Source organism: Stigmatopora nigra, chromosome 7 (genome assembly GCF_051989575.1).
Source record: "Stigmatopora nigra isolate UIUO_SnigA chromosome 7, RoL_Snig_1.1, whole genome shotgun sequence".
NCBI lineage: Eukaryota > Metazoa > Chordata > Actinopteri > Syngnathiformes > Syngnathidae > Stigmatopora > Stigmatopora nigra.
In genome coordinates, this window is record NC_135514.1 from 1,174,821 (window position 1) to 1,193,316 (window position 18,496).

At 37.9% G+C, this 18,496-nt stretch overlaps 1 protein-coding gene across 6 annotated transcripts in view; it reads right to left on the reverse strand.

The window, feature by feature from the left end:
- Positions 1–18,402, reverse strand: part of adam22 (ADAM metallopeptidase domain 22) — a 43,298-nt gene extending 24,896 nt beyond the window's left edge. For all 6 annotated transcript variants that reach the window (XR_013326958.1, XM_077721557.1, XM_077721561.1 and 3 more), the window contains exons 1-5: positions 18,090–18,402; positions 17,710–17,873; positions 13,889–13,965; positions 4,803–4,869; positions 2,609–2,691 (exon numbers count right to left, since the gene is read on the reverse strand). Coding sequence is in view for 5 of the 6 variants with exons in the window: in XM_077721557.1 (XP_077577683.1) it covers positions 2,609–2,691; positions 4,803–4,869; positions 13,889–13,965; positions 17,710–17,873; positions 18,090–18,201 (503 nt within the window). In the remaining variant the exon portion in view is untranslated. The remainder of the gene's footprint in view (positions 1–2,608; positions 2,692–4,802; positions 4,870–13,888; positions 13,966–17,709; positions 17,874–18,089) is intronic.
- Between the last annotated feature and the right edge of the window lie 94 nt (positions 18,403–18,496).

Genomic DNA, 18,496 nt, shown 5'->3' on the forward strand with positions numbered 1-18,496 from the left:
CTTAATCATGATATGAACCCATAAATAAAACAAATACGTATGAAAACACATTCAGTCATTGATTGAAGTATAGAATTAATATTTGAACATTTCTATTGAAAGGCATCATTTTTCGCCTATGTTGATTTAGATTGGATTGAGTAATTAGTATGTCAGCCTCACAATTTTTGGGTCCTGGGTTCAAATCTAGGTCTGTCCACCTGTTTTGAATTTGCATGTTCTCCCTGGGCCTGCGTGGGTTTTCTCCGGGTACTTCGGTTTCCTCCCACATTCCAAAAACATGCATTGTAGGCTGATTGGACACTCTAAATTGCCCCTAGGTATGGGTGTGAGTGTGAATGTTTGTCCCTCTCATCATGGCCAGTGAATCCTTTGTTTTTTTTCTCAGGATGTGATTCAATGACTAGGAAAGTCATAAAGTCAAATGCTTGACCGTCCCGAAATAACTGACGCATGTTGTGTTAATGAATGCATTGAAAAAAAAGTACTCCATTTAATAAGTCATAGATCAAAGTTTCTCATTGAGCATCTATCCGAAGGTCTTTGCGAGAACCTGAAATGACCGCGCTTGTCCTTTAATTAACTTCATCTGAAGCTTTTAGAAGATTGGCTGTCTCAAGCGATGTGACCTCTTGCATACCATTTATGTATTTTCCCCTGCCTTTCAATACTCACTGTAAGAAATAATCTTATATTATAATAATAAATATATATTTTCTAAATCAATCAAATCAAAATATATAAATAAAACAATTAAATAACAATACATTTGGCCATTAGGTGCAACCAGTTCAGCGTGTAGTAGGAGTATAGGAGTCGAAATATAACAAAACAAACGCGCATATTTATACATATATGAGAAATATCCACCTTATTTTTTTGATAACAGTTACCGGGTGATGCTTTAAAAAGAAACATTGAACATATTCCAAAGTTTGGAACCCTTACAAAAGCTGCCTACACATACATACACTATCTTTCTACAGTACTGTGTGTATTATGTACCTCATATATTGATATTCCACTAAAGGAATATGAGCCGTTGGTGAACGATCATCTGACATGGCGGCTCACGATGCATAAGTGTCTTTGTGAGCAGGATGGATATTATTGTAAATACCTGACGCAGCTTATGGGAAGTACTTTATCCGCAAAGTCTGACACTGGAGTCAGCCCACATGCGAACGTGGCCACACTCAAAATCGTGCATGCCTCTGTTCTTCCTATGACATACAGTATTTACTGCTAGAATACAGAAAGTGAAGACTAGAACCTTTAAACGCTAGAACATCTCAGCTTTGACTCAAAACAATAGAATGTGACGGTATCTTTAGGGGGCACTCATTAGTTTTGGGTCCACTGAAATAGCGTGTTTTCAAAACTTGCAAATAAGTAGTTATCACAAAACCTTTTGCGTATGCTATTGTCCTGCCTGACCTCCCTGCTTCCCTACGATTGGGTCCACCCCCGTTTTCAGGTCTAGACTATGTGACAAGATGCTATAATTGCTTTACATTAGTTATTTTTCCTAATCCAAATTATTCATACGATAGTCTTTGGTGTTTAGATAAATCTTAGAGTCTGCCAACAAATACAAATGGTATAGCAGTCACATTGCAATGGACTTGAAATAAAAACATTGAACATCGGGGTTGACAACAGCACTGAATAATGCAAATGTTATTAAATCAGTCTCAGTCTGCATAAGGTCCCCACTTTCCTGTTTATGGCTCCAGTTTTTTAACTAGGTCTGCAATGTCTTGTGTGTCTTATGTCTGTCTTGCTGCTGCAATCAAGAAATACGGGATGAAATAAACTCCTAACCCCAACTAACTCCACCTAACCCCACCTAACTCCACTCAACCCCACTCAACCCCACCCAACCCCACCCAACCCCACCCAACCTAACACAACCCAACTCAACCCAACTCAACCCAAATCAACCCAACCCAACCTAACCCAACCTAAAAAAGACGGTTTCTTCCCTGCATTGATGTGTAGACGCTCAGTTAAGCATTCAGAAAATCCAAATATGTCCAAAAGAGATGGCAGAAAGTCAATCAAGTCATTCAAATCGACTGTGATGAACAATGGGAACTATCATTTTGTAAATATAGTCTTTAAAAACACAAATCAATCAAAACATAACGCCTGGTGAAATAAAACATGCAGCTTCGAGAAATGGGAAACCCTCACACTTTAATCACACCGAATATTTTTGTGCATTTATACACTTATCCGGGTATTCAATAATCGCAGCAGACGCTTAAAGTGTTTATTAACACACTTCTGAAATATGTCAGTGCAACTGAAAACATGTGTTCTTGGTATTTATTTGCATTTTGTGTGTATATATTGTTTTACACTCGATGTACACAAGAGCAAAGATGCAAATATAATCCTCAAATAAATGATAGCAGTATAGGAAGTCTACCTGATAAATAAAGGCTACTTTGCAGAGATGTTTTGAACTACCGGTCTGTGTAAAGATGTTAAAACAAAGCAGAGGCTGACTAAATTGAATCAGCATTGATGTCATTGCTAGATGGAAACATGACACAGCTTTGCTAACTCATTTCGTTTATAAACACATATTTTATGTACTTACTGTAGCCCATGACAAGTGGAAAGAGCTGCGAAGGAATGAGGAATGTCTCTGACTTTCCCTTGATAGTAGCAGTGCTCTCCGCCCTGTTAACAAACAAAAATGGTGATGTTTGCTTAAATCCTACATTTTTTTCTCCTAAAAACACTGACCTACATTCACCACGGGTATTCAAAATTTACTTCATGAAAATATATGAATGTCCTTTGCAGTAAAGATGTTGTAGATAAGCATTTTAATTACATGAACACAGATTGTCAGCATTGTTTTGATATAATAGTACTAAGAATGGGATTGTTAACTTTTTAAACAATTGATTTAGAATTGTATTACAAATGAAATTAAAAATGGGATGTTTACTCCAAAATTGCAGTCAGTTTTTTTCTTACATGAAAAAAAATCCTTACAGATGGCTAGTTACTATGTTGCAAACAAATAAACTTAGTCTCCATATACTTTGTAAAACATAAGTGGTTAATAAACATTGCATTCCAGTCTGTTTCGATCCTATTTAATTGAATGTTACTATGTTTTAATATATGTAGGCAATTTATAGTCAACACGTAAGCGAGCGTCTCTCGTGTGTTATTCTTGAATATGTGAACTGATGTTGACTACTTGGCAACTTTAGCACATCTGCTCTTGAAACAGTCCAACTGTATGCATCTTCTAAAACTCCAATAGGAAAACCCATTCATTTTGCAAAGAAGTGTGCATGGTCTAAGTGCTCGGTGAGGCCATCTCTTCCTGCCTACTTCCTCACTGCCCAACAGCCATTAGGAAAACAGGAAGCCCAATTCCCCTAGGAAACTCTGCTTTTATCAGGATCAATTACCAGCATGATGTAGCGCAAACCGTCACAACGCACCGCAATACGCCAGCCTGTTCTACGGAGTCTAATGCTCACTATGTGAAATTATTCAAACTTTGTGTTCCACATTGCATTCCAGCAGTGAGTGCAAAGGATGCTGCAGTGACGCTAACTCACTGCATTATTTTACTGAACTTTCTTCCATCTATAGCTAATTTTAGCTTCATAAGAAGTACATTTTAGTATAGCGTCGGTGCTTCTTGGAGATGTAGTGACAGCAAATGTCAAATACGGCCTTTTTAATGCTCTTGACGTGAAGCTGCTGGGTCAACACACAGGACTAATTAAGTACAATTGATTATGGCCATGTTCCATGTAGGTAGGGGAAGGGCTGATGTACATGCAGGCTCTTTCTGAGGATCTTGACATACTCAACAGGACAGAGATATGCATCCTGGACATGTCTTGCATTTATAAATAAAATCAATTCCTGTCAAATATGTTATGGGAAGAAGTAAAAAACGAAGTCGATGGCGTTTGTGCCTATTAATCCGAAATGGCCAAACATATACATATACACATACACCTACATATATACACCTACATATATACACCTACATATATACACCTACATATATACACCTACATATATACACCTACATATATACACCTACATATATACACCTACATATATACACCTACATATATACACGTATACACTTATACGCATATACGCGTATACGCATATACGCGTATACGCATATACGCGTATACGCATATACGCATATACGCATATACGCATATACGCATATACGCATATACGCATATACGCGTATACGCGTATACGCATATACGCATATACACACATACACACATACACACATACACACATACACACGTACACACGTACACACGTACACACGTACACACGTATACACATATACACATATACACATATACACATATACACATATATATATACATATCCACATATATATACACATATATACATATATGCATAAATATACACACAGTTCATTGAAAAGGAATCAAATATTGTATATTAGTTTACAAAGTAACTCCTAATGCTAAAATAAATTGTGACTTGATGTATTTGATGTTAGAGCAGATGTCATATTGTTTTCCTTATGGCTTTTTATCCTACTATATACATGTTATTTCAGCTACTTTCATTCCACTGAAATCTAGTAGTGTTTGATTCCAACAAATAATTGTTAGTCAATATTGAAGGAGCCAGAGAGGAACGAACAGCATCAATGGATGCAAATATGCCATTAAAGAAATAGTATAAATGCCCATTTGGAATATGACAGCAGCACGCATTTAGATTTAAAGTAGATAGAAAAAAGATTTGCAGAATCTTACAGCAGTGACGACGGTCTTCCCTTTCTCAGACAAATGCTTCTCCACGTACTCTGACGACAGCAGATCACTGAAAAAAGAGAAGAAAATGGAACAAAATTAGGTAAGAACTGAAATTTTCATTCAAGTGTCACTCTGCGGTTTCTGCTTTAGATTTGTCCGAATGATCTTATTCTGTCACAACATTTCAAAGCATCCGCATGGCTAATTATGACGTTGGATGAGGGGCAATGCTATTTCTAGACCGCAAACTCAATTAACCAAACGTTTCTTTGAGATGGTCCATATATATAAGTGCAAATGTGTGCATATTTTTCATTGCGTTGAAGGACAAATGGAGGTCACAGAAAGGAACAGAAACTCCAGGAGAATAGGAAGACAAGAGGAAGTGAAACCAGTATGTGACTGTGTGTGTGCTCTTTACATCAGCAAGTTTCCCAAAGGACACACACACACATACAGTCCTAGCAAAGATGCATTTCCATAATGAACATTGTGTCACTAAGATAGCATTGTATCTTCCGGAATAGCAGTTGAACTATTTGTTTGCATGGGCCTACAATTTTATTTTTTTTATAGCGACAGCCGCAAGAAGGGAGCCCGAGGCGTGTGAGCCAGTATTCCGTTACACCTTTCTCTCCCATAATGATCTTATACGCAGTGTGAGTGAGTGTGCGAACAGATTTCCTCAATTAGTGGCTATTCCAGGGAAAACTTAAAATTTTAAAGGACTGTGGAACTTGAACAATGTGTGGGTGTGGGATAGAACCCTTGATTTTTGTACTGTGAGGCCGAAACGCTAACCACTTTGTCACCGGGCTGCGAAAAAGTATTTCAATGTCAACCAATTTTATTGTAAACATCAGAGAGGTATAATACTAATATGATTTGATATATACCAAACCGTTTGCAAACCCATCAATATTTAATTGAGTTTTTATAAGGAAATTCCCCCAATTTTAGTCGTTCCAGCTTTTCGTTAGTTACGAACGCTGCCTTTAGCCAATCAGCCTTCTTGGACAATCTTCACACCTAAACTAGCGAGGCCATTGATGCATTGAAGATTACAGAAAATCACAAGTAAAGGGCAGGGAACAAATCCAAGTTTAACGAAGAGGGCAATGAAATGTTTTCATGTTGTAACCTGCTAAGCCAACGTAAGCAAAAGTGATTTTAACACCAAGTAAGGCAACTATTTAATTCTTTAAAACTGATCATTTTGGTGCAAAGTAACACTACTGTTTCTGTTTACCTACATGGGGAAGGAAAATCGCAGTGGATGGATATTTTTTCCGCCAAAATGGGCTACTTTATGATTTCTTGTCTTACACATGGCACATTTTTTGACTATTGCATCTTAAACTCTGAAGTTATTCATTGGTAAAAAAAAAAAATAATAATAATATAGGATATTTTAAATGCAATGCACAGAGGTTTTAAAACAAAATCAACTCAATTTAGGAAAAAAACTATGAGCCAACACTAATTGTACTAAAAATTAAAATTTTAAAATGTACTAAAAATAAAATTTTGCAGTGTCAAATTTGAATCAAAAATGACCCATAAATGTGCATAAAAATGTTCCCAAAGTATTATTTGCGAGCTTTTTCTCGTGCACAACAGCATGCAAGAAACAGACGGGTCTGGAAGACGAATGGCTGTTTCAGTGTGCTCGGCTAATAAAACCAAACAGAGATAGGCGGGAGATAAAATGGAAAGATGGAGGAACGGTCATCATGGGGGGAATAAAGACGCAGCAAATGTTAACGAGAGGGAGGTGTCAACGCAGACCTCGGGGCTTGATCTTCTATCTCATCATGCAAAGCTCCAAGGTCCTTCCGGGAAAAAACCCTGCAGCATCACAACGGTGTAATAAGAGTTGAGAAGCTCACTTGTCAGCCTCTGATTGCGCACCATTGCTCACCTCAAATAACCGGGGAACACAATAAACACGCCTAGATGACAGGACGAAAGAATCGCAACTACACATTCGTGATGAAGACAAGCGTGGGTCAAAGGCGCACTGTTGGCCTTTGTTCTTCTGGGATGTGTGTTTATGATTCACAGCTTGTGATCTTTATCCATGCTGAGCAAGCCTTTGGGGGAGGGGGCATGACAATCGCAGCTTCTGACGGAGGGGGCTCTGATAACACATTTCGGTTGGAATTCTTTGAGGATTTAAATAATTTAATTTGACAAAGACGCAAAATCTCAACGACCGTGACACTCCCCTCCAGTGCCTCTCCCTACTGCTAAATTCCAGCAATTTCTGATGGAGCATTGTCGGATACTTTTTACTGTATGACAATGTACAAGATGAATAGTAAGAATATCACTTAATGATGCAAAGCTCCAATGTAACAAAATTAATGTTACAAAGTGATGTCTTTTTTTAAAATGTGACATTATATATATATATATATATATATATATATATATATATATATATATATATATATATATATATATATATATATATATATATATATATATATATATATATATATATATATATATATATATATATATATATATATACATAGGGCTCGCGGGGGTGTAGGAGCCCATCCCAGCTAACTTTGGGCAGTAGAAGGGGGACACCCTAAATTGCTTGCCATCCAATCACAGGGCAGAAGGAGACAAACAACCAATCACGCATACCCATGGATAATTTAGAGTACTTTTAACCTTTAAATGGAAATTGACTATTTTTTGTTATCCCACAAATGTGGATGCCAAGTCTCATCTATCCATCCATCTTTTTCCGCTAACCCTCGCAGTTAAAATACATTAGATGGCTACCACCGTCAATGATGAAGAATCTTGATGGATAATAGCCCTCGGCTAGAATCATACATATTTACATATATATTCATTAACATGAATATAATTATGTTCATTTAGGAGTAGTTCCCTGGGAGGTCTCTGACTAACACAGCATTTGACTCTTATTCGAACAAGGTATCAAAAATGTCTCAATTTCAGCGTAAAGATCATGTTTCAAGTCCCCTTGCTTAAAATTCGTCTCACAAATATCACCAGGCCTCGCATGGATCGCAGCACAAATGTTGTAAGTGTGCGGAGGGATTGGCATAAAACGTGATGCTACCATTCTTTAATTGTTCCCAGAAAGGAGTGCTGACAAAAAACAAGCCTGAATTTGGAGTGCTGGATGAGGAGAGAAAATAGTGGGGGGTGGGGACTTTCTTTAGGGATGCCTGCAGCTGCCATCACCTAAACACCCCCACCTAACCCGAACCGAGGCCTCATTAAAGGTCTCCTGGCTATAACTCATTCCCTCATCAATCACCTGAGAAATAAAGTGGTATTTTTTTTACAAGAACAGCAGTCAAAACAACATTACAAAGCAGCAAATCTTGGATTAGATAACATTTTTTGCTTTGTTTGGAAAGACTTGGACGATGGGGGAAAAACTAGGTTAGGACAGTTGCTTAAGCACGCAACATAGAGAAAGAGCTAATACAGTTGCATAATACAGTATGGGATGAGAACATGCACATTTGCGTGCACTCAGGGTGAAATTGCCGTTTCCACTTACTGTATCACGTAGGTGAACCCTACAGTCAGCATTATAGTTCAGTTTTTTTTAATATGGTTGTCCTGATCCCATATACACCATGAATTGGTGGCCAGCACAAGGAGACAAAGGACAACCATTCACGCTCACACTCATCTATAGCACTGGGGGCTTCATCTAAATTTAGTTTTTCATTTTCAATATGCATCTCATTAGCCCAAACGCATGAATATGTCTGCAATTATTTATTTGTCTTCCAAGCTGCTTATCCTCACAAGGTTCGTGGGAGTCTGCAATTGATTAATGTCATTAATCAACAACAACAAATAAACAGGAAAATAATCAATAAATAATAATTATATTTATTTAAAATATATATTTTATAATTATATAATATCATTATATACCATATTGTGTTTGGTTATTCTGTTTTACATGAATAAACTAAAAAAAAAAAGAGTTCAAAAAAGTTACACATTTCGCTACTGAATACAGTGACAACTAAAGAGCTTAAAAGATCAATGAATTAATCCATTTTACACCGTGCGGTAAATCCCAAGTGCTTATCTCTGCTTCTAAAATTAACATTTAATCAATATTTCTCAAAACACCAACATTTTCTCCTGATTTGGCCATCACGACTGGATTGAAAAAAATCTTTCATTTGTTTTATTAGTTATTTTTGTTGTTCCTGCTAAATAAAACAAACGTGAAACCAATTTGGGGGGCAGAAAGCTAGGGCCCTCTTAACTGTTCTCAAAAAGTAAATAAATAAATCAAACTTAACAAAACCAACCCCTAACAACTCCCTCTTTCATTTTGAACACATGCACGTGTGTGTTTATGAAAAAGTAGGAGATCGGACGAGGGAAGTATTTATACATTACAAGACACTCCCTTTCAAGTAGCGCTACAGTACCTCATATAAACATACAAACACACGGTATCCACTCGATATTTCACCATCTGCTCTTCTCCACCCACTCAACAGCAGCAAGACTTGCGGGGGCTTAAAAAGACACCCACACATCCTACACTCTCCTTTTTTCCAGTTCTCCTATACTTTATCAACCTTAACTTCCCATCCCCCCTCCCACACACACACACACACACACACACACACACACACACACACACACGTGTGGTTGATAAGGCATCCTCACGAAATCAAATCACGTCTCCTTTCAATAATTTACCGAATAAGTAGCAGAGGCGAGACAAGGATGGATGTACAAATGGAAATGAAGAGCAGCACTGGCTTGTGTCTGTATCCTCAAGCTTTTGGTACTTGATAAAGAGATTTAAATCACATATGTGACCATGTGGAAGGTCGCGTGGGTACCAGAGCACAATGTTCGGCCCCCTCAGCAACTTTTATGCTCCAAGGCAGCAACGTGAAGCCTCCGCATAGACGTGAGTTCAAGTGTTTCAACCTCAGCAAAGTATGTTTTCTCATGGTACAAGATGCTCACTAGTTGTATAAACTGAGGTTATAGAGGGAGGGGATGTAAAAAGAAAAAAACTACAATGTCCAAGTCAATTGGACTACAGTAATCCCTCGAATATCGCGGATATTGTAGACCAGACATGGCCGCGATAATCAAAAAAACGCAAAGTAGGATTGCCCCTATAAATAATACATATACCATACTAAATGTTTTCGCACCTGTACAAAAGTCAATTATCACCAAGTCTATTTATTAAATATTACACTTCTAAGCATATGAAAAGCCTGTAAGGTATTAATATCTAAATAGGAACCAGAACAGTGCATAGAGTTAAATAAATGAAAAATATGTAGGATCATTTGTAATCCTTTGTTTTCTTCCTCTGATCCTTTTTTTAATGTTTACGCTAGTACATTTTTTTTCTAATTAGTTCATCAGATCTTGATTTTTAATTAGGGCACCACTTAATGTCCCATTTCTCCATCCGAAACCCAACAGATGACAACATTGGAGCAGCTGTTTTCAAGCTCCGTGTGTCCTTGATTAGCTCAAGACAACCCCCGTTGTTTGCACATATTAATCAAACTACCATTTTTGGGGGGTATTTACTCAGACTTTCAGTTGGAAAAAATGCTTGTAGAAGAGTCATAACAATAAATCCGAATCTCATTGATTACACTAGAGGACACAATTTTAGTTGAATTATGTCTGCCAGCTGTTTTTAAATTATTTCTGGGTGCGTAATTCTAAACTTACATCACTTTTTTTTTGTTTTTGGATATTTGTTTTAATAACTTACATGAAAAACACTGTACTTAACATATGTTTGTGTTGTATTTAAATTACTGACTTAAAATGATAAAGGAATGAAACAGGCTTATATTTTAAATGGCATGTCTAATTATGATGTGCAATTAGTATCAAGATAGCAAGTAGGTAAACTGTGAAGAATAAAAATGATGTGTGACACTCATTTTGGATTTCGGACCCACATTCACAGCACTTAAATCTCAAGAGGGCCAGACTGGTATATTTTGCCCTCATAAGTTATGAATAGCATCAATTCATTTTTCACACTCATTTCCCTTAATAATAATTGCACACACACACCATAGTATTCACAAAAATAAATAATCTCATTCACTGATGCTCATTTAGTTCTGAATTTTCTTTTTAAATCAATAAAACAGACAACACAAATCTATCTTCCATCCATTCTTTCATTAGCACATCGTATTATGAAAGAAAATATTATGTAGACATGATTATACTTTTATAGACGGCGCATTTCCATCGCCACTTTGAAATCCTAATCACTTTTCCCGCTACCTTGTGAATAATTGCATCAAAATGCATTATGTTATGCACACACTTTTTATATGATATATCTATAGGTCAAAAACAAAATCAGCAATAAGCAATATTAGCAACATCAGATAAATTCAGGCCTTTTTTGGAACGGTGTACAAGCCATGTTTTGCCTCGTCCATCCCCCAACCCTCACACATGTTCAAATGGCATGCACACACACATGCACAAACACCCTCCATACAGATGAATAATGCATTTTTCATTCCCGATAACAGTGCATTAGCTTAAAGAGCATGTCTGTGTGCAGGAAAGCTGACGCAAAACGAGTAGGAATAACAATCCGCCGAGCATTTGTCAGCATCAATGCTACACACGAGAGGGACGTAAACCTTCTTGTTTCTCTTTTGTAACAGTGCAGAAATAATGTAAGACCAACAGTACCATCCAACTTGCTCCCACTTATTCCTACCGGGGGTAATTTTAGATTTGAAGCTCCTCTGAGGATGAATAACGTTTATTATTACATGGTACGATGAGCAATATTGGATTCGATGTTTCTACACCTTCATTCATGTTTTGATCATCCCAAATAACTAAAGTCCTTTCACAAAATAACATATTGCTACCATGGTGGTTGCCTTCCATAATATTGTGTATTTTCCAATGTTCATTGAATTATTTTGTGATATTTTGTAATGAAATGGGAGGTGCCTAATGATGGCGGCTGCAACAATTTTTAACCACATCACATTGAAGCTTCACATATAAAAACATGAATCATATGTACCTACATGTATGTGTTCATTGTGACCATACAGACGTGCAATCTGTACCAAACAACAGTGCTCCTATGTTTTTATTTTTATTTTTTACTCCCTTTGAAAGCCTCAAAATACACACCCTCCACTTTAATCTTATCTATTATTCACCAGGAGCAGGTGGGGACGGGGTACAAGGGTATGGAGATGAATGGAGGGAGGAGAAGTGTGTGCTTGGTTGAGGATGATCAACACAAAAAAGGGGGCAACCCCCATCAATCCTATGAGCAACTCTTCCACCCGCTCTTGTCCAATAAATGTAAATGTAAATAACACAGATGAAGGAGTAGAAGCCAGACAAAGACAATGATGGAGGAGGTTCGCATAGATCCCTCCTCCAAATATACTGACGCACTACATGTGGGCATATGTCAATAGAGTCTGGCAAACAAACACTACAAGGGCTACTTTAAACAATAAAGAGATTACTGAAGGACAAATGAAAAAAAATTATGGCAACCAGCCAGGTAAAAGATGATGTTTAAAAAAACAATAACTAAACATTGTGTGTGGTTGTCTTGGACAAACTAATTAAACGTCAGGGATGATTGTGATTATTTGTAGGCATCATGTTTGTGAGACAAGGAATGGGTTCATGTAGTGTGAGTGTGTGAATAGATGACACGCATGCACCAAAAGTGGGAAAGTGTCCCTCATGAGAAATGAGAAAGTGGGACTAGAATTGGGACACATACCAGTAGTGTCAATCACCAGCCAAAACAGCTCTATCCCACATGCTCTATTTTACAACTCAACCAGTACACACTGTAATACACTATTTAATTATCTTTTTATAGGTTACATCAATGAGTGGTTAGGCATTTCTGGCTATTGATGATTAGAACTGGGTATTAGATTATTTCCATGGAAAGAAATCACAAAGTATATATATGAACCTCCATCTATTGAATTACATTTTCTATAAAATTATTTTGCTTAAGCGCTTCACTTCATTAAAGTTCCAGAGGACTTTCTTCAAGGCATTTTGTGAACCATTTTTCCTCACAAGAGTCACTTTTTTCCACCTCATTTCATTTTTATTCTATGTTTTCAGTACATATTGGTGTGTTCACTTTATGGCAAAGCTTTAAATGTTATTGTACTTGTATAATTACAATAAAGGCATTCAAAATTTCAAACTCCCCGCCTACTGAGGGACTGTGTGGTAACTTCAGTCTGACAATGTCTTGTGTCTTGTGTCTGGTTTGCTACTGCAACCCAAGAAATTTCCGTGATGAAATAAAATTCTAATCTAATCAATCCATTCCATTTTCTGCTAAAACTGTATTCATTTATACATCTTCACATCCTTTGTGGTTCCATATTGGCCCGTTGCTGAGACTATTGGTATCCACAGCCACAGTGGTTAAAGTGGAGCCTGTAGTAGATGGTTGGTAGCTAATTCCCTTTTACAGTCAGTTTAAATGGGATTTCACTCTTGTGCTTGCTTTCAAGACCATACAGTGAGGAGGGCAGAGGATTATGCTTGAGAAGGACGCGCACCATGTCATCAAACTCCTCCCGCTGAGATTCTAAACTACGTTGACAAAACGACCAGCTGAGCTGAAAATGTACAGGGCTCGGGTACGATCTTGGGGATGTGAAAGAATGTGAGGCGGAAGTCAAGAGTGAAGAGGGAGTGAGGAAAGTGAGTCACTCACTTACCATCAGTAGTGATCAATATCAGTGTCTGACAGCACAATGCTTCAGCTTTTACCGTAAATCATGCGCTACTATCAAGGAGACTCTCATAACAAACAAACTCTTCAAACACATACTGTGCACACCCACTCTGAGTGCACCAGAAAATGATTCTGGAGAAGCCAAATAAGCAAAAAGCCACCCTTTTTTTGTCTCTTAAGTACAACTGCATTACCGACCGGAGTGACTTGACAACTTTTGTTGCACACGGCAACGGGGAAACTAGAAAGAATTTACTGCAGTACTGATGTCCAAAAAGTTAAAAGAACTCACTGATTAAGCTCCACATCCAAAGTGAACGTCCTGCCAAAAGCCTCCACTTGAAAGCTGGCCTGGGCCACGTGGTTCACCTGAAAGTGTATATGTGGGGGGAAAAAAGGCCATCAGTTAAATCTATTAGCATATTTATGAGTCAGAGAACCTAATAAAATGCATGCATCAGATAAATGAACACGGATGGATGGACACAGGCAATTGCCAGCGACAAAATGGCTGCTTATGAAGACATCAATGTTGATTAAGATATCAAGTCATCGACATTCTTTGTTTCTGGTATTGAAAATAATGAAATTTAATGTGGGCACACATTCATTTGTTTGTTGTTGTTGTTATTGTTGTTTTTGGTGCACTTCCCTCCTTATTTATGTTGTGACTACTTATTATATTGACTTATGTTTACTAGTTTTCACAATTTTGCCTTGGCTGTGCACCAAGAGTGAACAAAAAGAGGAGAGGGAAGTGTTGGTGCACAACTTTGGATTCTAATGACAAAATAATCATACAAATAGAAAAAACTGGGACAAAGGGAACCTAATCAAACTTAGACAGGTGAGACAAACCACAAATGTTGAGGAAAACATCACTTACTCAATCCAATACAGGGAAACACAATGCAATAATTCCACAACATACCATCTGTTTAAATTAACAGACAGGGGTTGATTACAAAATACAAAAACCTGGTCACACAAGGGAAGGGAGGCTAGGAGGGACACAATAGGTCAAAAGCATATAAAATAATCACATGGACACCACACACAAGTGGAACCCACACATTCACACAAAAACCCAACAAAAAAAGACTATTATTTAATTTATTAATTAATTTATTTATTTTAATGTTTGTTTGTTGTTGTTACTTTTGCATTTCATGGTAAAGCTTTAAACCTCATTATACTTGTACAAAATACAATAAAAGCATTCAATTCAATTGAGTTTGTGCTGCAAATATGAAAAGATTCAATATGGTTGGACTGAAACAGACTATACAGTTTCTGGATTAGAACATTGATATTATACGTATAGAATATAAAATACAATATGCATTACCGAGGTCGTATGAATGTAATTTGAAGTTGGATTCTCATTCCTATTCTGAATTGGACGCAGATGGTGCACGCGCCTTGATTCATTCATTCATTCATTCTACATCCCTCAGGGTCATTGAAACCCCACCAACAATCATTCCAGTGGTCCCGCCCCCTTCCATTGGCTGGCTTCATCACAACATGGATTCTACAGGATCTCAGCATGGGGGGGAAGGAAGGGTCAGTTCCTTGTGCTTAACCAAGAGTGACCTTGGAGCACACTCTCTATTGTTTGCAAGCATGTCTCTACTCCGTTAAATGCAATTATTATATGTATATATACATATATAGTATATAATATATATGTATATATATAGTGGGGGGAGATGACATTCATTGTGTGCTTTGTAATCCACTAGCAGTTACATTATTGATTTGCAAGTTTTCATTCCATACTTTCCACTTTCCACAGACCATAAGCAAATAGACACACCAACACACCCAGGTTAGTTCCATTTGCAAGGTTTGTTTTTCCACCAAGTACATCATTTTGTGCAACTGCTCTACTGTTGGTGTTGATATTTGTGTCTGAGATTTATAAATAGCCCTGAGAGCCTATGAATAACATCCAGCGTATGTGACATCCTTTGAAAACTACTGGACAGGTTTGTTTTTAGATGTGTGGTGCTAAAAAAAAAAAAAAAGTAGTAACTGATCAAAATATTCTGGGATGAGGCTGCAGATGATTGCTATCTCTCTTGAGACTTTCTCTGCTTCAACTTATAATAGCCAATTTCTATATAAATGGCACTTGGTTGAAATATACAAACAATTTCACCCAGTTATTGTTGAGTGGTTTGCAGTATCCTCCTCCTTTTTCTCATTTAATATTTAAATTTGAATCACTCATTTAGAAAGTACTTTTCATTGTTCTCATAACACATGATGTGATGTGTCAGTGAGAATATGCACATTTCAATTTAGCACATGGGTGCTTTTATCGTGTTTGGGGTGTTATAAGGGACAAAGGTTTAACAAGCGCTACCATCTGGAGCTCACGACACACTCTGAGACCCACACAAGGCCCACCCACAATAGATGACACGACATGGTAGGGTGACGCTAAATGATTATTTTTTGTTAAAAATGGACCCATCAGACACGCTGCTTCGCAAGAATGGCTCACAGTTACAGCCAGGACTGCAGAACATTGCTTATTATGAACTCTACTCTTACACACATCTCTGTGTTTTTTGTTGCTGAACTGGATCCAGGTAATAGCCTTTATACATCAAGTCCAAAGGAGAAGCGAGACAAGCTGATATAATGCTAAACCCACAGGGAGCGGTACTCACAAGGCTGACTATGGTGCAAAATCTAGAGGCAAATAATATTCAATGCAAAAAGACTTTATATGACAGGGATGGAGAATTCACTTTTGTCACTACTTTAACGTTTTTCCTCATAGGGATATCATGAATGTGATATTAGTGGCCGATATGACTATTTTTTGGTTATTGGACAGTATTGGATTTGGTCACAAGATGGGATCTGATCCAGTAGTCGCGGGTAGCACTTTTAGGCCGGTGTAAATCAAAACATGGGGCAAACTGAGTGGGACAATTTGCCTTTAGAAACTAATGATATTAAGAGATCAATGTGTGATATCGTAAGCAAAGTTTCTCTTGACTGCAAAACAAACGGCAATGTGTTTTTATTGACTGGTTATATTATATTATGCATTAATTCTACTGCTCTAAATATATCGGCATTGAATCAGTGTGTGCAAAAGACATCTTGAGAAAAACAGATTGGATTGGAAGTCAAAAAGTCAGTATCAGAACAACCCTAATGCAAACCAATATGCATGTGTTATCGTCTCATATTAAATATTACCACAAATTCAATTATAGTTACTTTTTTAAAGACTTTGTAATGGTGGCAACAGTCTGCAGTTTTGGAATTTCACCAAATAAAATTAAGTTGATGCCCAAATTGTGCATTTGTAGCCCTCCAAAATTATGTGGGAGGCCAGATCCAACCACCGGATACAATTAACAAATGAATTACGAGATGAGCGCTACGTGCATTCAAAGTCCTCCACGTGAAATCAATTTAGCCCCCCAAAAAAAGTTTTTTAGTATGTTTGCAAGCGGTCGTGTGATTAAGGCAAGACACTCGATAAAGTAATGCTTTAAAGATGTTGGGTCAACATTGTTTACGATTTTGTGGCCTAATTTCATTGCTCCTTTCCAGAAATGTCTTTCATTGGAGAAATGTTTTGTGAAACATCCAATTAGCAGTTGTTTCCATCATCTTCTGTTTAGGACAGCCAGTTATTCATTAGAAGAGCTTTAAAATAAATAAATAAATAAATAAATAGAAGAATATCCTGAACTGAACTGCACTTTTTAATGATATCCTACGATATATCCAAGAGTAGTGACACCTAGCGGAAAGACGTGAAAGTGCTACTTGTGGCATTCGTATTTACGGTATGTAGAAATAAAAACAGATTGATGCTTTTAGATTAATATTTCATGTGCAGATCGGAAAACCATGAACAGTTAAGTAAATTGTCCTAATCATTGTTAGGAGTTATTTCTACGATGGTGATGTCGAACTGTCATTTCTGTTCATTACATTCGTTTCATATTTCTGTTTTTCCTGCAGACAGATGTTTTGTTGACATTTTTCTCACGTGTTCGCCCCCAACGCAGTATTATATGGAGATGGAATACATATATGGATATATGTTTTAGCCACTTCTCTATGAATTGAGCGTACCTGCTTGGACTCGGGTCTGCCCAATACCTGGGTGCTAAGCTCATGGTGGTCCACCATGCTGTAGTTGTCTCTGCTATAAAGCAGACGGATGGGCACCGTGTCCACCTTCTCGCCCATCGAGCAACCGCCTTTCCGGATCGTCTTGACGCTCGACGAGCCGTCTCCTGCACCGGAGAGGGGAGAGCACCCGATTTTAATCACGTAGATGACCAAAAAAAAAAAACCCAAAACAAAACACGCGAATCCCCTTTGAAAAACAAAGCCATTCCCTCGCATTATTCCCAGTGAGAGGTTTAAAAAAAATCGCAATTAATCGCCCAAAAATAGAAATGGCTGAATGCTTTTAAATCGGGATACTCATTCTATTAGGATGTGTTTACCATTAAATGGGTGGGGGTCGTTCAGATGCCCGGCGTCCATCAATCCACAGACGCACAAAAGGGAAATCCACCACGGTGCGCGTGTCATCATCATCATCAGTAACATCATCATGATCGTCGGTGTTGTCGTCGTCGTCTTCCTCGCTTCGTTTTTTTTTTTTTTGGGTGGGGCGGGGGGTAAATCCACTAGGAGACGATGGAAACGGGCTCTCTGGTAGTCGTCCTGTAGACTCTGTGATGGGGGGCCATTGGGGATCCGGACCAGACTGAACGCCGAGCGCGTCTGAGCGCACCGAGACACCGCGGTTCTTCAGTGGAGGGGAGGGGGTGAGGGTGGGTAAGAGAGAAAGAGAGAGAGGATGGATGGGGAGGGGGTGGTGATGTTTCGAGAGGAGGAGGCGGGAAGG